Source organism: Protopterus annectens, chromosome 6.part1 (assembly GCF_019279795.1).
Source record: "Protopterus annectens isolate FY-2018-M chromosome 6.part1, PAN1.0, whole genome shotgun sequence".
NCBI classification, from domain to species: domain Eukaryota; kingdom Metazoa; phylum Chordata; order Ceratodontiformes; family Protopteridae; genus Protopterus; species Protopterus annectens.
This window is the reverse complement of record NC_056738.1, coordinates 75235485-75261942: the sequence shown is the minus strand read 5'-3', so window position 1 is coordinate 75261942 and position 26458 is coordinate 75235485. Positions and strand designations below refer to the sequence as shown.

At 42.0% G+C, this 26458-nt stretch overlaps 1 protein-coding gene across 4 annotated transcripts in view; it reads right to left on the bottom strand.

Moving 5' to 3' along the window:
- UBR3 (ubiquitin protein ligase E3 component n-recognin 3) overlaps positions 1-26458 on the bottom strand; it is a 4226407-nt gene that overhangs the window by 447078 nt on the left and 3752871 nt on the right. For all 4 annotated transcript variants that reach the window (XM_044075499.1, XM_044075501.1, XM_044075502.1 and 1 more), the window contains one exon: positions 15814-15918. In XM_044075499.1, coding sequence (XP_043931434.1) covers positions 15814-15918 — 105 coding nt within the window. The remainder of the gene's footprint in view (positions 1-15813; positions 15919-26458) is intronic.

Genomic DNA, 26458 nt, shown 5'->3' with positions numbered 1-26458 from the left:
TGCTTGTACAGGGTTTCTGTGAACAGTTCTGCATAGGCAGCAGTGTTCTTAGGGTTTACGGGGCTTGAAATTTTGCCAAGTTCTGACTTACTAACAGGAAGTTAGCCTTAGAATAGTTCCTGAATATTCCAGGTTTAGCTGGGGGTCCAGGTTTTATTTTTACTTCAAATGAGACCATTCTGTGGCCTGACTTTACCAGAAAAGGCATTACAGTAGGGGGTGTGCAGCACTCTCCCGTATTAGTGAGGACCAGATCCAGTATGGTTGCACTCCTGGTTGGTGTACTGACTATCTGGTCCAGGGAGTTTATGTTTACAAAATCCAGGAATCTCTGTACATGAATGTTTGGTGTCATATAGGAATCCCAGTTAACAGTGGGGTAATTAAAGTCACCCATGAATATGGTATTGGGTTGGATGGTTAGTGTTTCTAACACGTTTACATACATGGTATGGATTTCCTGGTTTATATTTGCAAAGGAAGTGGTACTGGATTTTGCCTATGGTGATTTGAACATGGAACATCTCAAGTGCATTTTCCTGTTTGACCAGCCTTGAAGTATATTTACCTTTGATGTAAATACTGACACCTCCACCATTAGTCCCTGCCTGTGAAGTAGCTGTCCTAAATGTGTGGAAGGCATTATAACATTGCACTGTTGGTGTGCTCTCCACGACTTTAAACCATGTCTCAGTGACTGCACAGACATCAGCATTCTCTAGGGTACAGAGAGCTCCTAGGGAGTGGAGTTTTTTGTTTAGACTCCTAGCACTGAGCAGTAACACCTTTAGATTTTCTTGGTTTTGATTTGCTATGTCGAAAGTACTTTCAGTTTGGCATTGCCTAAAAATGGCACTATGGGGGAAGACAATGTTTTAGCTATCATCTGAAAGCCTAGAGGGGAGAATTACAGACCATCCCTGGCAAAGCAACATGGTCTGTTGACCATCTCCTTCCATGCTGACAAATACTGCACTCCCTTAGAATGACACCAGAAACTAAACCAATTATTAAAATCACTCATCTTTTGTTCATATTGTGGCATCATCCTTGGAGAAGGTAAAATGCTGCTCAATGTTAGGCTCATATCATCCTGAAACACATATTCCGAGAGCTCCATGATGTCTCTCTTCATATAGTCTAGGGAGGTACATCTCAGGTCATTTATTCACACATGGACTATGACCGAGTCATATTGGTAATTGTGGTCCAATGACCTGAGTGCCTGCGTAATGTGGCGGATCCTAGCCCCTGATAAGCAACTGACTATGACTTTCTCTTTACCCAGCCTGATGAGAGGGACATCAGCGTACCTCATAATGGAGTCTCCAATGACTACAAAAAGAAGTCATTTGCTCACCATAATGTTCCATGTGTGTTGTTTATCTTGCCTTCATTCTTAGTAGGTTGGGTTCGGATCCGATCCTTGGATCTGACTTGGCTTTATACACAAGCTCGAAGACTTCCACTAACTCATGGCTAAACCATATCCCAACAGAGAGCTCCCAAGATCTTGTTTACAGATATAAATAGAACACTAAATAAGAGTCACTTAAATACCTTATAGAGCAATCAAGAAGGTCACAGATCGCAAATAGCCAATTGTGACAACTCGGTCTTCCAGGAGCTGGGGGAAGGAGGCTGGGAAGTAAGAATGAAGGCGAGATGAACAACACACATGAAATGTTATGGTGAGTACATAACTTTTCTATGCGATGTTGTCCTATCTCGCCTTCATTTTTAGTAGGTTGAGGCAACGTCCCTAGCAACATCTTTCTTGGGTGGCTCAAGGGCGAATATTCTTCTGAACTGTGGAACCAAAGAAGGCCCTGTTCCTGGAGGCCAAATCGACTTTGTAATGAGTGATAAAGATTTGTGGTCTTGCCCACGTTGCTGCAGTGCAAATGGTATCAATTGGCAGTCTAGCCTGAAAGGAGAAGAGGTTGCAATGGCTTTTGCAGAATGGCCTTTTACTTTATGGGGAACATCTTTGTTCTGAGATTTATAAACAAAGGTTATACAATCTGAGAGCCATTTTGAAAGTGTCACTTTAGAAACTGGAGCACCTTTCTTTGTATCAGGAAAAGGATACAAACAGTTGGTCAGATTTTCTGAAGTCCTTTGTCCTATGTAAGTAGAAGCATAATTGTCTATGTACATCCAAGTTGGTGCAACAAATATTCTGCCTTACTCTCATAGTTAGGGAAAAATATGGGAAGTTCTATGGATTGGTTCAAATTAGATTCTGGACATACTTTGGACAAAAAAGAAGGGTTTGTTCATAAGGACACTATCTCTGTGGAAAAGCATGTAGGGGGGCTTTATTGACAATGCTTGCAGCTCTGACACTCTTCTAGCAGAAGTAATAGCTATCAAAAGAATAGTTGAAGCCCATCAAGAAAATCTTTTCCCTTTGCTTCTATATATCTTTCTCATTGAAGCCTTATGAGACAAAATCAGAATATGTTTTACTGAAGGAGAAAGGTTAGGGAGCCTGGCTATGTTTAGAATCAGAGCAGCCAAGCTGTCAACTTGAGGGTTTGAAGGGAGGGATGAAGTGTTCCTGATGCATGAGTCAGGAGGTCCGGAACTGGGCTGAGGCCAGTATGGGGTAATGAGCATCAAGTTCCTTCCCAAATAATTGGCTTTCTGAAGAACTTTAGGTATCAATGGAAAGGGAGGAAAAGTGCAGAGGAAACCTGAGGTCCAATCGTGGACAACTGCATCCCTTGGTGATTCCCCCAGAGGGGGGATCAGGGCAAAGTAGCTGCTGCATTTGGTGTTCACAGATGTGGCAAAAAGGTCGCAGCAAGGCTAGCCCCATTTGCGGAAAAATTTTTCCACCACTTCCTGTTTTAGGGACCACTTATGAGACATCAGAATCACTCTGCTGAGTCTGTCTGCAATCATGTTGGATTTCTCTGGGATGTGTGTTGCTATAAGAAATGTTGGGAGGAGATTGCCTAATGCCATACTCTCAAGGCCTCTCAATAAAGGGGGTAAGATCTCGTTCCTCCTTGTTTGTTTATGTACCATACAACTGACATATTGTCTGTCTGTATCGCAGTAGTCCCTAGTGGAACAGAGTCCTGAAATGCTTGCAAAGCTAAAAGCACTGTTCTCATCTCTAGGACATTGATATGCAAATGGGCCTTGTGATCCTGACAAGTGCCTTGGACTGTCTTTGCCAGATAATGGCCCCTCCCACCCTATCTGGGAAGTGTCCGTGGTCACTATGGCTAATGGTTGGGGAAGTACAAAGGGTCACCCTAACATCACATGAGTGGAGTATACCCACCAACAAAGATCTTTTTTGCAAGATTCCATTAGCAATATCTTGTGAGACATGGGCAGTTCTTGCATTGACCACTGAGTGGAAAGTAGCCACTGGAGAATTCTCATCTGCAGACATGCTAAGGGGATCAAGGTTATTGTTGCTGCCATGGTCCCTAAGACTCTTAGAACTGTCTTTGCTTGTATTTTTTTCTTGGGAAGGAGATTCAAGACCTGATGTTGAAGAACTCTTACCCTTTCTGGAGGAAGTTTGGCCATCATTTTTGTTGTATCTATTTATTTTATTTTATTTTACATTTGTTAACCGGGCTAGTCTAGCTGGATATATGTCCATTTTCAGTAGAGGCCCGGGGAGAAAAGCTTCAAGCATAAACAGTGTCAAAGTTAACAATGTCTAAAAACATAATGGGATACAGTACCTATCAATATTAGTCTAAAAGTAGTAATAAAAATACATTTTAAGCTATAACAGATTTAGTAAAAATTCAACTAAGTAATTATACAAAACACAGTAGAAGGAAAGTACAGTTTTGTACCTACCATAAATGTAGATGTTCGAAGATCCACATTGCTGCAGTCATAACTAGTGGGTAGTCCGCTGTCCTCGGTGTCCAATACCAAAGTATTAGGCTGGCCGGTCATGGTCGCTAGATCTGACGCCAGTAACGCCTTGGTACTAAAGCGCATGACCGACGCCATATCCCCAGTCTCTTGCCCCCCAGATGTCAGAGGTCTTGAAAAAGAGGGGCCAGGGCAAAAACACAGAGAAACATCCAACCACCCACGTACAACCAATATTTACAACCCAAACCACAGTGGGGAAGGAGGGAGGGTAAATTGGACTGCAGCAATGTGGATCAAAACTGTACTATGTTCTTCATCTCACATTGCTGCAGTCATAACTAGTGGGTAGAATCCCAAAGCAAAGGTAAAGGGAGGATGGCAAAATTATAAAGCATTGGGAGCTGCTAACATGCCCTGTAAAACTGCAGTGTCAAACCCAGCCCTAGATTTGAAGTAAAGAGGATAATGTTTAGAAAAGTGTGCACTGAACTCCAAGTAGCTGCCTCCAAAATATCTTTAGTAGCTACACCTTAAAAAGCAGTAGAAGTGGCAGTAGCCCTAGTGGAATGAGGTCTGATTCCAGCCGGAATCTCTTTGCCATGATGAGAATAACAAAAGCAATACAATGGCCAATCCACTTAGAAATAGTTTGTTTAGAAACAGGTTTCCCCTGAGATCCCACAGCAAAAGAAACAAACAACTGTTGAGACAGTCTGAACCCTTTAGTTCTGCTCAAATAATAACGCAACTGCCTGTGAATATCCAAAGAGTGCAAAATTTTTTCCCCTTTATTTTGGGGATCAGCATAAAATGTAGGCAAATGAATAGATTGGTTTAAGGCCACATTTGAAACAACTTTAGGCATAAAAGTAGGGTTAGTACGCAGGGATACCCTATCCTTATGAAAAATCAGGAAGGGTTCAACTGCCATTAGAGCCTGTAATTCAGAAACCCTTCTAGCAGATGTAATGGCCAACAAAAAAGCAGTCTTCCAAGACAAAAACTTCAACTCAGATGTAGCTGCAGGTTCAAAAGGAGGTAAAGTGAGCTTTTCCAACACAAAATTGAGATCCCAGGAAGGAGTAGGAGCTCTACGTCGGGGTCTTATGTTCTTTGCCCCTCTAAGAAATTGCTTAAACAAAGGATGAGAGAATAATGGTGGGTCACAATCATAGTGAGCAGAAATGGCTGCAGCATGAACTTTAACAGAGGAGAAAGACAAACCTTTGTCTAGTAACTCTGCAAGATACTGAAGAGAAACACTCAAATTAGGCAGTGAAATATCAAAGCTCTTTGCTTGGCTCCAAAGAAAAAATCTCCTCCATTTATCAGCATAAACTTTCCTGGCCTCCAAAATAACATCCAAAACTTGTTGAGGAAGCTGTGACCCTCCAGGGTCTAGAACAGAATATGCCAGGCTGTCAGGTGCAGGGACTGTATCCTGACATTGATGAAATGATTGCCTGCCTGGGACAAAAGGTGTGGAATTGATGGCAGAGGCCAAGGAGGCTGAGGCTCCGCAGCAGAGGGTACCAGTGCTGACGTGGCCAATCTGGAGCTATTAGAATCATGGAGGGCTTGTCCTGTCTGACCTTCAAGAGCACCTTGGGAAGAAGAGGCAGAGGAGGAAAGCATAGACGTGAAGATTGTTCCAACTGAATGAAAGAGCATCCACTTTCCAAGCTTTTGGATGAAACAGCTTTGTGCAAAACTTTGGCAGCTGGAAATTTAGTGGAGAAGTTTAACATATCTATGTCTGAAGTCCCCCAAAGCACTGTCAACTGTCGAAATACATGAGGATCCAACTTCCACTCGTGGGGATCCACCATCTGTCTGCTCAAAACATCCGCTAAGGAGTTCTGTGCTCCTGGCAGAAACCTTGCCTGAAGAGTGAGGTGCAAACTGAGAGCAGTCTCCCACAAAATCATAGCTTGCCTGCAAAGAGGGTACGAATGGGTTCCCCCTTGCTTGTTGATGTACCACATGACAGTTGTGTTGTATGTTTGAATCAACACGTGTCCTGGTTGAAGTAGATCCTTGAAAGCCATCAATGCAAATTGGACTGCTAACATCTCCTTCATGTTGATATGCAAATGTTGAAGTCTGGCAGGCCACGTGTCTTGAACCCATTTTCCATTGAGGTGTGCTCCCAAAGTCTTGTCGGAGGCATCTGTTGTTAGGATCTGACTCGCCTCTGGTCGGGTCACAGAGAGTCCCTTGTTTAGGTGACATTCCTGAGCCCACCACAAAACCTTTTGAATGCAAGGTATTATCTGAATGACAGTGTCCAAATCGTGGCAGTGTTGAGTCCATACACTTTGAGATACCATTGATATGCAGTTTGGCATTGGGAAGCACCAGAATACAAGATGCCATGAACCCCAAGGCTTGAAGGACTGTCCTTGCAGTCAGCCTGGACAGGAGAGACAATTGTTGGAAGTACAGGTAAGATTTCTTTGCTTGTCCGGGGTCAAAATGCCATCTGAGAGGCTGTATTCAGTCTCACACCCAGAAAGCACATGTCCTGAGAGGGTACTAGACTGGACTTTATTTCGCTCACAGAATACCCTAGGCACCTTAACACTGCCATAACATACTGAAGATGGTGAAGTAGCTTGTCTTTGTTTTGAGCAAGAATCAGGCAATCGTCCAAATAAGGATAAATTTGTATTCCTCTTAACCTTAAGAAGGCTATCACTGAGCCAGAACTTTTGTGAACCCCTGGGCGCAGTAGATAGAGAACTGATAATGGCCCCCAGCCGAAAAACGCAGGAATCTCCTGCAGCTGGGCCTGATAGGAATATGAAGATAAGCCTTGAGATCCAGAGTTACCATCCAATGATCTTTGCCCAGCAGAGGCAGAAGTTGTAAAGTCAACATTTTGAATTTTGGAATGTCCAGGTATGTGTTGAGAATAGACAAATCCAGAATTGGCCTCCAAGTGTTTCCTTTCTTTGGTACAAGAAACAGGCGAGAATAAAATCCTAGGCCCACTTCTGACGGAGGGACCTGTTGGATAGCCCCCATTTGTAGAAGTAAAGAAATCTGTACGTGAGCCTCCACCTTTGCTGAGGAGGAAGAAAGGGGCAATGTGTGGAAATAAAACTTGTAACCTCGGTTTATGATGTCCAGCACCCATTTGTCCTGGGTGACTAAAAGCCAGTTTTGCCTGAAAAGTGCCAACTTTCCTCCCAGAGGAGCTGCCTGACAGGAAGGATCGGGCAGCTGAAGATGCAGGTCATTGGGTCTGTTTACAGAAAGGACTGGCCCCTGCCCTCACCTGTAGACTGTGCAGGGCCTAAAGAACCCTGTGCATGAGCTCTGCCCCTACCACGCCTAGATCTACCCCTAGACTGTAAATCAGAAGAAGGGTAAGCCCATCCCTTAGTGGGCCAATTCCTGCTAAACTTAGGGGGCTGCACCTGCAAAAATCCTTAACAGTCTGCATAGACTTAGCTTTGTCTTCCATTTTCTTCAAGACTGACTCCACAGGAGAACCAAACAAAACTTCAGACTGCAGGAGCATCCAAAATACAAGCTTTAACATGCTCTGACAAGTTCTGATCTTTAAGCCCAGGCGTGCCTCTGAATAACTGATCCAGTGACAGCCACCCTGGAAGAGGCCTGTAAAGCATCAAAACCACACTGCAAAGAATGCTTACCCACCTGATCAGAGGCATGAACCAAATCCTGTAATTCTTACACTCTATGCCCTCTGCTAAAGCATCTACCTTAGATTTCAACTGACTAAGGAGAAAATTCTGGTACTTCAGCATATGAAACTGGCAATTCAAAGCCCTCATTGCAAGAGTGGAAGAGGTATACACTTTTTTACCCCACCTATCCAAAGCTCTAGAGTCTTTATCCATAGGAACTGGATTCTTTACAACAGAAGCCCTGACACCCTTAGGTCCCTGGCTAATAATTTCTGGGTCAGCCCTAGGGCTCTTATACAAATATTTGTGAGCCTCTGGTACTCTGTAATACCTATCTGGCTTAACCGGGCAGGAGGCAAAGAGTCAGGGTTAAGGGAAGCCTCAGAGAAAACATCCTGCACAACATCCAAAACAGGGGGTATAGCCAAGGGCCTATGCTGTGGCAAAAATAGGAATTCCCTAAGCCTCTTTCTGGAATCAGAGAAATCCTGACCTTCCCATTTAAAATGTTCCCTCATAGAATGCAGAGTTTCTGAAAAAGAAAAATCTTCTGGAGGGGAAGCAGAAGGACTAGAATCCTCTGCGTCAGAATCAGAATAAGGAGAAAATCCTGAATGTCTTCAGAAGACTCAGAGTAATCTGAAGAGTGCTCTAATGCTTCCACCTCTGGCTCCACCCTAGGCCTCTTATCTGGGGGGGGGGCATAGAAACTCTAATCAAGGAAATCAAATCTTCTGCCATTTTAAGCATGTGTTTTTTAGGTACAGAACCTGCAGAAGTAGGACTGACGCCAGAGGAAGACAAACCAGGCCTGGCCTTGGGAGGTACCTTAGAGACAGAGGGAGAAGGCCTAACCACCCTATGTGGAGAAGGAATACAGCCACTTGAGAGGCCCCTTCAGCCTGACCCGACTCCTGAGAGGCCACATCTTGTAAAATTAAAGGTTCCTGAGACTCAACTGAAACCTCGGCTGGATCCACAGATTCCACCGCGTTTTTAAAAGAACTGGCGTCCGAACGGACGACTCATCCTGTTTAGATTTCACCGATTTCTCCTTGCGCTTCTTAGCGGTAGCGGCCGGAGGATCCGACGGCATTTTATAATTACAAAGACAAGCCTAGCACAATCTAACCGACGCTTAATGGTGCGCTTATTAAATTTAGCAAAAAGTTTACACCGACTACGCCCGTGCTCAGGCCCCATGCAAGGAATGCAAAGAGAGTGATAATCCCTATGAGGTATCTGTTTCCCACAAGAAATACAATTATTCACTTTTTCTGACATCCGGATTAAACTGAGGCAAGAAAAGACAAAAATATAACTTGGTTTCGGTCTGAAACTCAGAAGACCATGCGGCAAGAAAATATGACGTCGGTCATGCGCTTTAGTACCAAGACGTACTGACGTCAGATCTAAGCGACCATGACCGACGCCAGCCTAATACTTTGGTATTCGGGCCGACCGAGGACAGCGGACTACCCACTAGTTATGACTGCAGCAATGTGAGATGAAGAACATCTGGAAGTCTCAAGTTGGGAAGAGAACACAAGTGTTATTCTTCAAATACAGACAAAGAGTAGTACAAGTTATGAAGGCTTAGGTTAAAGGAGTAGTGAAAGGGGTAAGTGAAAAAGAGAAGATTATCAGTCTGGGTTAGTGCATGGACACAGCCAATGAGTTTTTAGATGTTCTTTTAGCTGTTTTTTTTAAAAGAGGTGTAGAGGCAAGGGTAGATAATTTTGAGGGAAGCTGATTCCAGATGTTTCTTGCAGTGTTTGTGAAGAGTGAATCCCCAGCTTTGTTACTGGCTTTCTGTGAGGAAACTAGAAGCTTATTAGGAGAGCGCAGTGTGGATAGGTTTGTATACGGTGTAATTAGATTGGTGAGGATGGGGGTGTTTTGTTAGGGTGATGTAGGATCTTTTGAGTAATAAGTAATTGTTGACAGAGTATATAGTTCTTTAATTCTAGCCATCCTAGTTGTTTGAGGTTAAGGCAGTGGTGAGTTTTAAAGGGGGAGCATGTGCTGAATCTATCTATGCTATTATAGCAGGTTGAGAGTTTAGAGAGGTTGTTTCTGGACAAATTAGTATATATAACACAGGCATAGAAAAGGGTTGAAATGAGGTGGGTTTGGGCAATAGTCTTTCTTGCAGCAGGGGTAAGGAAGGGTTTGATTCTATAGAGGGTACCAAGTTTTTTGTTAACAGACTTTATACTGGAATTGATGTGTTCATCACAGCTGAGATGATTATCAATTGTTACACCTAGTAGGCGTGTTGTAGAATCTGGGATAATGTTGGTACCATTGTTAGAGGTTATAGTGAAGAAAGGAGTGGGTGATTTGTGAGTAGGGGTGAAGAGCAATAATTTAGTTTTTTGGGATTAAGGAGGAGATAGTGTTGCATAAACCAGTTCTCAACATTTTGAAGACAGTTTGGGTAAGGGAGTGGAGAGTGGCTATATTTTTAGCTGTACAGATTAAGGTGGAGTTATCAGCGTATTGAATGCAGGTGGCTAGAGGTATGTTCATGTCTAGATTGTTAATAAATAGAGAAAAGAGTAGGGGGCCTAGGATAGAGCCTTGGGGTACTCCAATATTGACTGGTAGTAGTGAGGATAAATTGTTCTGCCAAAGTACTGCTTGCTTTCTATTTTCTAGATATGATCTAAACCATTGTATGGCTTGAGGGTTGAGAGAAAGGGCATTTAGTTTGTCTAGTAGTAAGTTATGGTTAACCATATCAAAGGCTTTCGACAGGTCGATAAATAGAGCAGAGGAAAATGAGTTGTTGTTACGATTTTTATTTATGGAGTCGGTAAAGGATAAGAGGGCTGTTGATGTGCTATGGAATGGTCTAAAGCCATGTTGGCAGTTTGCAAGTAGGTTATTTTGTAGTAAGTGGTTAAGCAGTTGTTTGTGAACACATTTTCCATGATCTTAGCTAAGGGGGAGAGTAAGGCAATAGGGCGATAGTTAGAAAGCTCAGTAGATGGACCACCTTTGTGTAGAGGGATGATATGGGATATCTTCCATAGAGCAGGGATTTTGCCTTCTGTGATAGTTCTATTAATAATGATGAAGATGGGGTAGGCTATGGCTTTTGCGGCTATTTGTAGGAATTCCGATGGGAGATGGTCAGTTGAAGGGGTACAAGGTGTCAGTCTTTGAAGTAGCTTACAGATGAGGGATGTAGATACAGGTTGTAAGTGAAAGGTAGGTAGTGAAGTATTGCAGGTATTAGTTGTGGAGGTAGTGAAGGTTGGTAAAGAATTAGCCAGGGTTAGAATGGCTTCAGTAAAATAGTTATTAAATGCATCAGGGATTTGGGTGGAGTTATTATGATTGAAACCAGTTGGGTCTGGAGTAGTGGTGTGGCCTGGCTGAAGAAGTTTGTTTATTCCAGACCAAAACTTTTGAGGAGTTTGTTGGCTGCTTTGCTGTAGTTGAATGTAAAAATCTTTTTTATCTCTAAGAATATCCTTCTTGGTGGCATTTCTTATCTGTTTATAGTGAAGGTGGTTAGTTGGGCATTTGGTAGCTCTCCATTTGGCCCAGATGTTATTTCTAAGGAGTATCTTCTGCCTAGTTTGTTTTGTGAGCCATGGTGCAGATTTTGTTCTTATTCTAGTAGTACGATAAGGTGCATGGTAGTCTAGGATCCTAAGAAAGTTAGTATTAAAGTAAGTAGTTCTGCTCCTATAAAAACGATACACTGAGATGGGAGCAAGGCAAATTTTTTGTATTTTACTGTGATCCCTAAGTGGCAGCAGAGCGGCAAGGTGGTGTATCTCACTTTTGTTAGTAGATGGTCAGTGGTGGCAGTTAGAAGACAGTCGTTGAGGTATGGAAACACTCAGAATTTTTGTCGTCTCAAGTGAGCCGTGACTACTGCCATACACTTGGTGAACACTCTGGGGGCTGTAGTGAGGCCAAAGGGCAGACCCTGAAACATGGTAGTGGCAGCCTCCCAGCCGAAAGCGCAGGTGTCTCCTGGATTGCCTGTCCAATTTTATATAGTGGTACGCATCCTGGAGGTCTACTGAGCACATCCAATTGTCTTGTCCCAGAAATGGGAGTACTGACTGCAGTGTAACCATTTGGAACTTTGATTTTTTTACAGATTTGTTTAGGTTGCTGAGATCCAGAATTGGTCTCCAGTCCCGTTTTCTTTGGAATTAAAAAGAACCTTGAGTAAGTTCCGAATCCTATTTGGTCTATGAGGACTGTCTGGATGACTCCTTTGTCTAGCAAATTTTGAATTTCTAGAGTTGCCTGTTCCCTTTGATTGGGTGGAACATCTGGGATCTTTTTTATGCTTGGGAGGGGAAAGGATATGGATATGATGCTTTGTACCCATTTGTCTTTTGTTATTGTCAGCCAGGCTTTTGGGTACAAAGATAAGTGGCCCCCAAATGCCTCCAGAGATGGCTAGGCGGGCCTCCCTTCAGGAGCGTTGAAAGGGCTTACCAAAGAAGGATTCCTGGTCACCCTGATTCTGTGGACCCCCTCTACCACATGGTTGGCATCTTCCAGTACCACTTTCCCCTCTGTCCCTGGGGAAGAATCATGTGTGTCCTGGAAAGCCCTCTGGGATTTTAGAAACCACATTTTTCCACTAACTTTCTGACCTTTAGGGTAAGGTCTGGTAGGTAGGGAAAAACGGACTCCTGAAGCAGAGAGAGTCTTTCCCTCTTGTTCACACCTGGTCAGTGTGACCTTGACTTTAGGTCTGAACAGGGATGAGCCATCAAATGGGGCATTCAGAAAGGAAGATTTTAAATGGCTCCGCAAAGTCACACAAGCGCATCCAGGAATGTCTCCTTAGGGAAATCCCTGAACTCACTGCTCTGCTCACTCCATCCGCTGCATAAGAAATCAATCTCATGGAGGAGTTGACCACTGAACTTAAGGTAGAGAGCTGAGAGGAAACTTTCTCTGACACCCCTTCAGTTACTGAACTTGGAGGGTACCTCCTAGCTCTTTCAGGAGATCTCTCTGTAATCTGGTAAAATGAGTCAGGTAATTCAGCAACCTAAGAGAAAATGTCGCTGAAGAAAAAATGCAGTATCCATATCTGCCCACTGTGTGAGACTCCTTGTTCGGTGGATGGACAGAAGACGTCTCTGAGAGTTCCTCCTTGGTGGCTGCCACCATAGCATCTACTGGGACTCCCTTAGTTAGAACATTTTTGCCCGAAGGAGAGGTAATTAACTTATTTGGCTTCCAAGGAACCGGTTCCACAGAATCTGGAGACTCCCACGCCGTTTGAGAAACTAAATCCATAAGCTCGTCAAAAGGCGGAGACACCCAAGTAGAGAAAGACTGAGATCTAAAAGCTTTCAGGTATACAGACTGCTTCGCTGAAGGGTTAGTGAACTTCCAAAGGAGACAACATCAGAATGTGATTGTGGGTACCCTTTAGCTTCATCAATGTCCATATCTGAAGTGACAGACTCCTCTGGGGAGTCTAACTGCTTCTTCTTGCATAACCTCTTCAGAGGGACCTCTTCAGAGGAGTACTCTGGAGAAGTTACAGAAGAGTGGGTGGCACCCAGTGGGGCATGCTGAGGCTTAAGATCTCCATGTCCCATTGGATGCAGGGGTATAGAGGCAGACACCGGTGCCTTCGAGGAAAGAATGTCCAGAGATGAAAGTGAAGCTGCCTGTGGAGACAGCACTCTCCTCATCACCTCAAAAGCCCCCTGCCCATGATCTGAGGAAACTCCCGGGTCAGAAGAACCGGAGGGTATCTCCAAAACCAAGAGGGATGGCTCCGAGGCTGAAGTAGGAGCTGAGCTCACCTGAGCTGATACCCCGAGAGGCAAGTTCGGATCCGACAACTGTCTGATCAGTCCCCCCCGACCTAAATGGAGGGCGCCGGCTCCTTGACTCCTCGAGTTCCGATGGAATCGAGGACGTCGAAGCAATATTCAGATCTGAGGATCCTGTGATCGGTCTCACTTCTGACTGTTCCATCAAGATCAGCTCCAGACATTCCGCCTCCGAGGTCAGATTGGAGGAGGAATCGATGCAGAAGGGGGGGATGTGGTCTGATCTGAAGCCCTCGGGGTTAGATCCGATAACTTGGCAAGCGCCAGTGTCCTTAACTTGTCCTTAAATAGTCTTATCTGCCCTACACGATCCACGTCATCATCGGACAGGCTCCTGGAAGATCTTGTCGAGGGGGCAGGAGATTTGGATGGCTGGAGCAATGATGACCTGAGAGTGAGGGATACTGGTTCCAATTCAAGGGACCGGCTCTGTAACTGAAACTCCACGGGCACCAAAACTGATGGAGCCAAACTAGTAGGCCTCTCAGATCCGACAGCCTTAGGATCTGGAAAGGAAACTCTAGCACCTTTTTAGATGTCTCTGACGGAGCACTGGAAGATGAAGACTTCTTCAATGATTTATCTGACTTTGGAGAAGGAGATTGGTCAGACTAGAAGAACATGGACCTTCTTGTAATGCTTTGAAGAAGGGGTTTTTCAAAAGGTCTCTTAGAATTAGCTTCTTTTTTCTCTCCAACAGAGCCCTGTGACTAAAAGAATGACAAATCGAACAAGACTCTTGGAGATAGACGGCTCGTAAACAGTACACACAAATGGTATGCCTATCAGTAAGGGACATTTTTTGTCTGCATTTGTCACATTTTTAGTTTAAAATCCTTGGAAGACATTGTAACACCAATTTACAATACAGGAAACAGCCAATCTGAACTATATAGTACTATAAATATGTATGTATGTATGTATGCATGTGTGTATATATATATATATATATATATATATATATATACATACATACACACACACACACATATATATATTTTAACAACACTAACAACAATTCCTAACCTAGAAAAGGTCTAATAGAAAGGGAAGGAATGGCACAGCCCTCTAACTTAAATGGGCTATGCCCGGAGGAGTGAGAAAAAGGGAGGGGAAAAGCCCTCTAACTTAAACAGGTTAAGGCAGTTCTCTGACTCAAACGAACTAGCCTGAAAAAGCCAATAAAGGGGGAAAAGAAAGCCCTCTAACTAAAATGGGCTACTTAAATTTAAAACCGGGATAGGGGAAAAAAGCCCAACAGGAAAAAATGACAGCCAACAGCAGTTTAACCACAGAAAACAGAGGAAGCACAAATAATTTACTTAAGAAGTTATTAGGCCAAAAAATACAATAAGAAAAATAAACAATTTCTCACAGATATAAAGAAGAAAGTCTACTTAGCCAGAGCCAGTAAGAAAAACACCCAATCTTGTTTAGCGGCAAACGAGATCTGGGGAGCTCTCCTAGTACATGATAGGATAGGGTTTAGCCACAAGCTAGAGGAAGACCTTGAGCTTGTGTATAAGGCTGAGTCAGATCCGAGGAGCGAATCCAAACCCAACCTACTAAGAATGAAGGTGAGATAGGACAACATCACATTGCTGGATTATGTGGTGGCTTGCCTTATGGGCTTAGAGGCAGAAGCTCCATGAGATATAACTCTATGTGTTGATGTTGGTGTTGCTTTTGAAAGAGTGCATTTGGGGCTGCTGAGGGTATTTGATATGTGTACTTCGTCTAGGAGGTCTTTGTGGTTTAGGAAGGTTACAATTAAGTGCCTCAGCATATGTGGGCTGATATGTCTGCTTTGAATTGTGCATGATAGGTGCAGCGTGTGTACTACTGACAACTTTATTGACATAGGAGTATTTTATGTGAGAGCTTTGCCTCCACTGACATTGTGTAAATACATCTCTATTTAGGTGGATTTTCTGAAGTTAGAAACAAATCAAACAGTACTTACTGAAAACAAAGAATTAGCTTGCCAAGAATGATGAAAAGAGGGGAGTCACCTGAATGGCTACTACTAATGCTGGTCTCGCCACAGCTTCACTCTGTTGGGATACAATGCTCCTTTGCTTCTTCTCTCACCAGAAGCAAAATGTTAGCACCGATCCTCAAACATAAGTAGAGAAAGAAGAGACAAATTTCAGCAGTAAGAGTCAAAGCTTCTAACCAAGTTTATGAGACCGAAAGCAGACAGAGATTGTATGTAAAGCCCAAGCCTGAAATTCAGGAATCTTTTTTTTTTTTCTAATACTACATAAAACAATTGTGTAGCAAACTGCTACACAAATTGAATTGTGTACTACTACAGATAAAATCAAGTAAAATGCAACAAATGATATGACACAAGTCATGTCCACTATACTACATGTTCAATGTTTACTTAAGGTTTCAATTCACAATTACATACGTGACTGTAAGAACAGCTTTAGTGCTAATAAACTGATATAAGCACATACCATTGATAAATCTTCAGTGTCTTCCTCATAGATTTTTCCCAGTGACAGTTTGCTGATAACATGGCTAAGTAATACTTCCCATGATTTTTCTTGGCTGCATGTACTCTGGATTAAGAAAAAAAATAAACTAATCACAAAACCAGCACATAATCAGCAAATATATCAGCAACACATTGTTTTTAATTCTAGCAAACTTCACAGGTGAATTTTTTACTTTAGTCTGCAGCAAAGATACTGAGACTGTTTTGAGAAAATAAGAAAACACATGTAGCACCTGCAGTATGCAAGGAAGAAACATAACTAACATTATCACTCACCCTTGAAGTGATTTACTGCACTTAAAATGAGAAATATTATGTCAGAAGAAGCTCACATTCTTGTTTTTCAAATAACTTTATGTCTAACCCACAAACTAGAAAAAGGGAAGAGGACAGTACAGTTGTACAAGTACACTTAGCACAACAGTAGATGTTTGAACGATCCCTTTTGCAGTAGCCTAAGCTATACAGGTTAGGTTATATCCTGCTAAGGATAAAACAGCCAGCCAATTTCCACAGCTTGCATGGTGGCACCTTCCACACACCTAAACTATTTATCAGCTCGAGCTGAGCTGATTAAAAGACAGGTTTGGGTTACAAGCCCTTAACAGCTTTCATGCCAACAGAGTGAGGGCAAGCTACAGCCCAGAGATGACAATGGTAGGAATATAAAAATAAATGTCCATAACCTGGCATAAAAAGAACATACATAAATAAGGGGGATGGATGGATGGATGGAAGGAGGGAGTAGCTACTGCAGCAGTGATAATTCAAACATCTACAATTTACATCCATAATTGTACTTTGTTCTTCATTTCATCATTGCTGCAGTACCCTAAGCTACATGGGTAAATTGCTATAGCTTAACATAGCTGGAAGAAGGAAGAATAAGGGTCCGGGAGTCCTAAAGAATGGTCCCTTGGTCCCTGACAAAGCCCGTCTAAGACCTGGAAAAGGAATCTGGTTTATAGTGCTTTGTAAAAGTGGTGCACAAGGACCATGTTGCTGCTTCTAGAATACAACCCTTTCCAAAAAGTCACAAATGAAGCCAAGGTTATAATAAAATGAATTTTGACTATGTCTGAAATAATTTTGTTGTGACGGGTGTAACAAATGGTAATAATAGGAGACAAACATTTTGAAATAGTCTGTTTTGACACAGGTTGACCTTTTTTCTTACCTTCAAAAGGAAAGAAAAACTGATCATACATTCTGAGAGATTTTGTTCTATCGGGATAGCACCTAAGTTGTCTCTGGACATGCAAACTATGGAGTATCCTTTCTCCCTCATTTTAGGATCTGGAAAGAAGACAGGGAGGTGGATAGCTTGGTTTAATGTAAACCAGGACACCACTTTAGGCATAAATGATTAGTTCTTAAGAAATCCCCAGCTGTGTGGAAAATGAGATATGGTTATCCAACCACAAAAGCTTGCAACTCAGTCTTCTTGTAGAGATCAGAGGAGTTAATAATACTGTTTTCGATGTCAAGAACCTCAAAAGTCAACCAGATAAGCTTGTTCAAAATGAGTACTCTCTTTAAGTCACCCCCCTTTCAAAAGCATTTTCATATGAGGCTGCAATGGAAGAGGGTGGTTCTATGGGCAAATATGCTGAAATGGCTGAAAAAAAGGAACCTTGACTGAGTAAGACGGGGAACAGGACAATGACTTGCACAAATAGTGCAGAGCCACAGAAAACACTAGCTCTCTGAATGGGTACTGGTTGTTTCCTTGGCACCAACTAGAAAACCTTTTCCATTTACTACTACAGGATTTTGTAGTAGCAATATTTCTTGACTCCATTAATACCTGCTGTACTTCCTCAGCATAAAAGGTACTAAAATTCTATCATCCAATTAGTCAGTTATAGTTTGAGGGTGGAATGTACCAAACTCCCTTTGGTCTTGTGTGATTAAAGCCAGTCTGTGAGGACACTTCTATTAATTGACCCTGGCCATTTCCAAAATAAGGGAGAACCACTGAAGCCTGGGCCAGAAGGGAGTCACCACAACAACCTTTGGGGAGTCCTCCTTAATCTTCAGAATAACCCCAGATATTAGAAGAAATGATGGAAGAGCACACAGGAACACTCCTATCCAAGGAAAAGAAAATGCATTTGTCTCCCAGGCCTTTTTGCATTATTTCCTGGAGCTGAATTTTGCTAGCTAATTGCTCTCAGCTGAGGTGTTCCCCACAGTCAGATCAAATCTTAGAAGAGCCTCTGATTCACTTTCCATCCATGAGGTTCTGTCCTGGTCCTGCTAAGCTTATCTGTCATAAAACTTTGCTCCATCTGTATGTAAGATGCGCTAAAGGCTATATCCCAGGCTAGCTAGTCTGCACAGAGGGTAAGAGCTAGTTCCCCCTTGCTTGTTTTTGTACCATATCACTGTGGTGGTGTCTGTACACACTTGCAGAGTTCCCAGAAGCCACAGATGATTTATAAGAAAAGAAAAGAATTTACACTTTTTCTTTTGCTAGTCACCATGAAAAGCAGACGCCAGCAGCTCCTATCCTTTCTCTTTGGTTACCCACTATCCTCATACTGTTTCTGTGTATATTCTCCTGTTCTGCACTTTAACATTCCCTGAATTCATTTCTAGCCTCATTCATAATTGCCTTTCCTAGTGCATCTGCCCTATTTTACTGTCTTCAGACTCTTATATATTCATGTTTTTTTTATGTTTTGCCCTGCTTTTAGCTGCTAGCAATACCTCTCTCTCCCCCTCCAAAGCCCCTCTCTATTGTAGCTTATTTTAACCATACAGCACTGGGTTTGCTTCAAGTAAATCTACTTGTGTAGCTTGAGGTCAGTGTCCTTTTGTAAGCTTACTTCTGCTCATATTTTATTTCTTTTTATTTTATTTCTGGTGACTATACCTTTAGAAATTTTATATCCTTGTCTCTCAAGCTAGTTTTTCACTATCCCTTTCTGATTGTTTCTATGACTTAATCTTGACCAGGGTGCTAGCCCCACTCCGTTCGCCCTCACTATGCTCTGGCTCACTTCACTCCTCTACCCTACCCCCATTACAATTACCTTTATACCTAACTATCCCTACCCTTCCTGTCCCACTAGCCACTACAATTCCACTTCCTGCCTATTGCCACAACCACCTTACTAATCTGTCAATCTTGTCAACACCACTTCCTCTACACCACTGTCTCTCTACCTACTCTATCTGACCATATTTTATTCCAACACATATTATTTTCTAATATCTTCTACATTGCTCCTTATTCTCTCTATCTCCACCTCTTACCACTCCAATCTCTCTGACCCACTCCTATGTTCACCAACTTCTCACTCATACAACATATATCCAACTACTTCATCTTTTACTATCTCCCCTAATCTCTTTACTACCTCAAGTCTATATAAACTATCCATAATACAGGTTTTTAAACCTTCGCACAAAGCTAAGTCAAAACTATACAAACTCCATCTAGCATCTACTACACACTCTCTCCTCACTAAAAACCTACTTTGTTCTGGAGATCTCCATCCCAACCCTGGCCCCTCTTCTCTCCCCAAAACTACCTCGACACTGCCCCCATCTTACTCCTCTAACAGTCACCAACCTCAGTCACAACAATCATCTCCATCCAAATACTTAACTATTTACTCACTTAACTATTTACTCACTGAATATTCAGAGTCTAGCACATAAAGTCACTGAGCTGCACTCATGGATAGCTCTCAATACCCCTCACATCCTCTCCCTATCTAAAACCTGGCTCAAGCCACAAATCTCAAATAGTGAAATACTCCCACCAGGTTATAATATCTTCCGATCTGATAGACCTGTAAAAAAAGGTGGTGGCGTGGCCATCCTCTACTTAAACATTCTTAACCTCTCACCATACCCTTCCCCAATTCCCGACTTCCTCCCAGCTGAAATCATCATCCTTAACTGCCATTTGAATCCCCACAAAAAACTTGCAATTTCCTCTATCTACATTCCTCCTGGTAACAATCTGCCCATTCTTGAAAACATCCTATCCTGGTTCTCCCACAACATACCATATGAGACACTTATCCTTGGTGATATCAACATTGATTGGTCCAAACTCACAACTGACTCCCCCCAAATCAGTATCCACCTACACATCTTCCACCAACTTATAACATCTCCCACTCGCTTCCATAAAAATTCCACTTCCAGCTCCATCATAGACTGGATCCTTACCAATTCCCCCCACCAATACCACAATCCCACCACCTTACCTGACTCCCTCACTGATCATCTCCCTACCACCACCTTAAGACACTACTCCCATATTCCTAAACCCCACCTTATCAAAGACTGTCGAAACCTATCGACTTTAAATTCATCCCAATTTAACTCCATTCTCCACAACATAGATTGGTCCATCCTAAAACACCTCCCCTTAAACGATGCTGTAAGCACTTTCAATAGCATCTTCATGAATATACTAAACTCCTGGCTCTCTAATGAGACTAGGTCTCTTATGAAACAAAGAGATAATGCATGGAAAACCTGGACTAAAACTAAACAACCACCTTTTCTTCACAAATACAGGCAAATGAGGAACCTTGCAAAAAACATATAACTAATGACAAAAAGTTATACTATAGCTCTGCTCAGATTAACAACAAATCCAATCCTCGAAAATTTTGGTCAACTCTCAACAACATTCTCTATCCTGGAAAGCCCTCTAATCCCTCCCCATACCCTAACTCTTCCTCTCAGGAAACAGCTACCCTTCTGAATAAACACTTTATCTCTTCCATCCAAAATCTGGTAACCTCTAAGCCAAACTCTACTTCGACACCCACCTCTCCAAGTCCCACTAACACAACTTTGTTTTCTTTTGAGTCAGTTCCCATTACTTACATGAAATCTCTACTACTCAAGCTAAAACCTTGCTCTCCTTCCACAGACAATCTATCTCCTACATTCCTCAAACTTGCTGCTGACTCAATTGCCTATCCTGTATCTATACTAATTAATCGATCTATTCTGGAATCAACTGTCCCCACCCTTTGTAAATCTTTCTTCACTATCCCTCTTCATAAAGGTGGAAACTCCACTGACCCCTCAAACTACCGACTCATTGCCATTCTGTCCCCCCGTCCAAGATATTAGAAAAATGTATTCACTCACAGCTTCTCAATCACCTCCTCACACACCACTTACTTACCCCCATGGATTTCGTCCTCACCACAGCAACACCACTGCCCTCCTCTCCTTCACTCATATCATTGTAAAGGCCCTAGACAACAATAAACTCATTTCCTGTCTCTTCCTAGATCACTGCAAAGCCTTTGATACTGTTTCTCATCCTCAACTACTATCCAAACTCGCAAATCTCCACCTATCTCCCTCCGCACTTGCCTGGTTTAATAGTTACCTATCTGGCAGGGAACAATCTGTCAAATGGCTCTCATCCTCCTCACCTTTCCTTCCCATCTCCACTGGTGTTCCCCAAGGCTCCATCTTGGGACCCCTTTTGTTTAACATCTTCACCAATGATCTTTACACCTCATGCAAAGAATACTCCCTTATTCAGTACGCCGACGACTCCAAACATATCCATCTCAAATAACATTCCTGAACTACACTCCCTGACCCAACAGGCCTTACTATCCACTGAACAATGGCTCTCTCACAACCTATTGATCCTAAATCCCAAAAAGACCAAACTCCTACTTTTCCTTCCCCGTGCTCTTTCTCATCACAAACCTCCTTTTTTATTACATCTTCTAACAATACAAACATCCAACCTGACACCCACGCAAAACTCCTAGGGGTCATTATCGATGACGAACTCAAGTTCAACATACACATACTCCAATGTATAAAAAAAAACAAACCAGAAACTAGGTCTGCTATATCAGAACAAAAAATTTCTAACCCCTGAATCTAGACTTACCCTGGGCCAGGCACTCCTCCTCCCCTCCATCTTATACGCTGCCCCAGTTCTTACCAATATCCAGGCCTCCACTCTAAACAAACTGCAACAGACTTACCATAAAATAGCCAGATTCATTACTAACTCCCCATACAACTCACACCACTGCATTTCTTTAAACTCTCTTCAATGGCTTGAACTTCCCCAGTTACTGCTATCTTATCAATTTCATATGCTACACTCTATTCTTTATAAACCCTCCTTCTGTCCATCTCTATCTTCCTTAGTCTCCATCTACATCCCATCCCAGACCGTCTGTACTTCTAACCAACAATTACTTGATATCTACCACCCAAAAAGGTCAGTAGGCAAACTACTCTATAAACATTCCCTTGCCCATGCTTGGAACAAACTTCCCCTTGACTTATCTCCCACACCTCACACTTTAAAAATGAACTAAAAGCTTATTTTCTCAATTCCAGAACCTGCCCTTGCCATGACCCTACCTAGTCTTCCTTCCCTTTATGTACCCCCAAAAGGACCATACTTAGTACCTCATTACGCCTCTCTCTCTCCAATGTGTCTACTATGCATTTGCACAATTTTATACAAACAAAAAATGTTTATTGCTGACCTATTGAACTATATCAATGTAAAATTGTTACTTAGCTTCTTTTTAATGCAACTTTAACTTTATGCATGTAACCCAACACATGTGAATCGTTTTGCTATAACTGCTATTATATCAATATTGTTTAAAATTGTACTTGTTTTAAAATGTATTACTGGAGCTTTTCTCCTCGGGTCTCCACTGAAAATGGGCCACAAGCCCAGTTGGACAAACCCGGTTAACAAATGTCAATAAATAAAATAAATAAGACTAACATTTCTTTTATGTTTACATTTTTGGTCTTTATTCTCATTGACACTGCTCCCCAAGCAAAGTTTGAGACTTCTGTTGTGACTGACTGTGACGGACCAAGAAGGGGAAACTGGGAGACCTGGATTCTGAGAAATCTGATGTCTTCACCACACAATTACTCATTTCATAAACCCCAAAAGTGGAATCTGAAATGTCAGGGGATGTAGATGCTGGGATCATTAAAATTTCAGGTACCATTTGATTTTTTTCATGTAGAATCTTGCAAGAGGTATCATAAGTATCATAAATGCCATGAGACCCAGAATCCTGAGGAAGTTCCCTGCTGAAACAGCAGTCTAAGTGGTAAAATTTCAGGAACAGATAATACATACCTATTTTTTCATTCGTGGAAGAAAAGTTCTTTGAACTGGAGTATCCAGGAGTCACTCCAGGAAAATAATCCTGGAAGGAGTTGTCTGACAAAACTTCAGTAAGTTCTCTTGGAATCCCAGCCTATGTGGGAGACTCCTTACCTAAGAGATTCCTGACACTTTGAAAAAAAAAAAAAAGAGACTGCAAAGATAAGCAACTCATTTACATAAGGAAACCTGAATACCTTGCAATCTACAGTATGCTATCATAGGAGCTAGACACTTTGTGAATACCCTTGGAGCACTAGATAGACCAAAAGGGTAATGCAGAAAACTGATAATGTAATCCAGAAACAGAAAACCTTAAAGAACACCTGAAATCTTGATCTAGATGAATGTGATTGATAAGCATGCTTTTAATCTAAGGTCATTAAAAAACACAAACGGGGAATAAGGGATAACACGTTTTGAAGAGACAACATTTTGAACTTGAGTACTTTCACAAACAGATTCAGTAAAGAAAGACCCAGAACTTGTTTCTAAGAATCATCTTTCTTTGGCACCAGAAACATCCTGGGATAAAACCATTCCCATAACTTAGGAGGAGGGACAGCTTCTATCACTCCCTGGAACAGCATATGCTGAATGACTGGAGGGGAAAAGAAGAGTCTGGTCTGGTGAGTGAGGAAGAATACCCTGAAAACGAAGGAGAGACACTGCCATCTGTAACCCTGATGGGTTACTCTCAAAACCCATTTGTCTGAAACCGTCTGCTGCCAAAGAGAGAAATGGAGTTTCAGACTTTCAGGAAGGATTAAAGGTCTGCAAGGGTGAGAGGGAAGTCCTTCTTATAATCATTCAGACTTATTAGACTGTCCTTTGTTAGGGGAGTGTTCCTGCATTCTTCTTGGAAACTCCCTACCATAGCTTTTTTAAAAGTCTGTTTACCAGCAGCTTGCTGGGTCTGTTTATTTTGCTTTTTAAAGACACTTGTAGACAGTGCATTGAATCCCCTGGCAAACTTGGAGAAAGGCAGCTGAAAAAATATAAAAAGAGTCGTTGAATCAGCTTTCTTCTATCATCACACTTTTTAATGACCTCGGCACCAGAAGCCAAAAACTCACTCTCTATCCATATGAGAATTCAAAATATTCATTTTGACATTCTCTGGGAGGTTTTGAGAGTGCAGCCAGGCAAACCTCCTCATAACAGTTCCAGGGGCAGCAGCAGAATCATATGCCATTTCAAACAGTTGGTAGTTACTGGAGAAACGCAGAAATCAGGTTAAGCAATGAAGATTTTTCCTCACAAGAAGAAACATGCTAAAATATTCTTTATATTCTCACAAGAGGCATGAATAAACTTTAACATATAAGCTTCACAGCTGAGAATTATAAAAATAAGTGTTGTAGAAGAACACTATTTCCCAAAACTATCAAAACCTTCCTATTCTTGTCAGAAGGAGAGGGATTAGTATAAACCAAATGTTTAGCAGCAGCTGGATTCATTAAAGCAACAGCTGCTGGATGTGATCTGGGTGAGTGCATAAAAACGTAAAAGCCAATGGCACTTTATATAGTTGATCTGCTTTTAGAGGGCAGCAGGCTGCTGTCATTGGAAGCTGCAGGCTATGACAAAAATATCCTCCTAAGCAGACAGAACTGGAAGAATAGGAGTAAGCTCTGGAAATTCCACTTGTAACAAACCATAACACTTCCCGGGGACTGAGAAACATCACTGTTTTCCCACTGAAACAACTAATGAATTTTATAAATAATTTTAGAGAAAAAGAATCTTTTAAAAGTACTGGTCGAAGCCACTCTTTCCTCAGAACTACTACTTCTTTCGGCTGTTTCCGTTAGGGGTCGCCACAGCAGATCATCTGTTTCCATTTCTTCCTGTCGTCTGCATCCTGATCTGTCACACCACCTACCTACATGTCCTCTCTCACCACATCCATAAACCTTATCTTAGGCGTTCCCCTTTTCCTCTTACATGCCAGGTCTATCCTTAGCATCCTTTTCCCAATATACCCAGCATCCCTCCTCAGCACATTTCCAAACCAATGCGATCTCACCTCTCTGGCTTTGTCTCCAAACCGTCTAACCTGAGCTGACCCTCTAATATTGCAAAGCCAAGGAGAAGAAAGGTGAATACTCCACGACAATCGAAGCAAGCCAGGAGGATAGTCAATCTGTACAACAATTAATCCACAAAAATGAGAAAATGATGACCTCTTTATTGAAGAAAGTTGAAAAAAGTAAGCGCTTTCACGTCTCTGGACGCTTCATCAGGCTTAAAATAACAACAGCATTTAAAGTCACTTAAATACCACACTACTCACTTAATAAACAAATGAAACTTCTCATATCAGACACCTGATAAAACAAGGTTACATCCTTAAAGATATATAGCTAATGCATAATTTAAAAACATTCATAAAAACCTTCACATCTGTCACACTAAAATAAATGACAGTTATGATAAAAAACAACAATAAATAATGCATATAAATATACATACAAAGGCAAAAACATTATTAAAATTATATTTAAAACCCCAAGATAACTATGCCATCAAATACTGAATGGCATTAGTGTCTCAAAGGTTTATCCAAAAGAAATGGTTTCAGTGTGAACATGTCGTTCAAACCATGTCCTTTGTCTGCAGATAACCTGATCATCCATCTGGCTTCCTCCTTTTCAGTATAATTACCAATGTTCCCTAACCTTTCATTGGTTTATTAAGTGAGTAGTGTGGTATTTAAGTGACTTTGAATGCTGTCGTTATTTTACATCTGATGAGGCGTCCAGAGAGACGTGAAAGTGCTTACTTTTTTCAACTTTCTTCAATAAAGAGGTCATAATTTTCTCATTTTTGTGGATTAATTGTCATACAGATTGACTATCCTCCTGGCTTGCTTTGATTGTCGTGGAGTATTCACCTTTCTTCTCCTTGGCTTTGCAACATTATTTGTTAGGTGATACCTTACCCTGAGGTGTGTTTTTGGATATTTACTGACCCTCTAATACACTGATTCCTAATCCTGTCCATCCTCGTCACGCCCAATGCAAATCTTAACATCTTTAACTCTGCCACCTCCAGCTTTGACTCCTGCTTTTTGTCAGTGTCACCATCTCCAACCCATATAACATAGCTGGTCTCACTACCCTCTTGTAGACCTTCCCTTTCACTCTTACTAGTACCAGCCTATCACAAATCACTCCTGACACTCTTCTTCATCCACTCCACCCTGCCTGTACTCTCTTCTTCACCTCTCTTCCACACTCACCATTACTCTGAACTGTTGTTCCCAAGTATTTAAACTCATCCACCTTCGCCAACTCTACTCCCTGCATCCTCACCATTCCTCTATCCTCCCTCTCATTCACACAGATATATTCTGTCTTTGACACTCTTTCCTCAGAACATGAATCAGAAATATGTGGAAATGACACATAAATTTATGTGTCTTCACAATCATTTTGAGGTACAA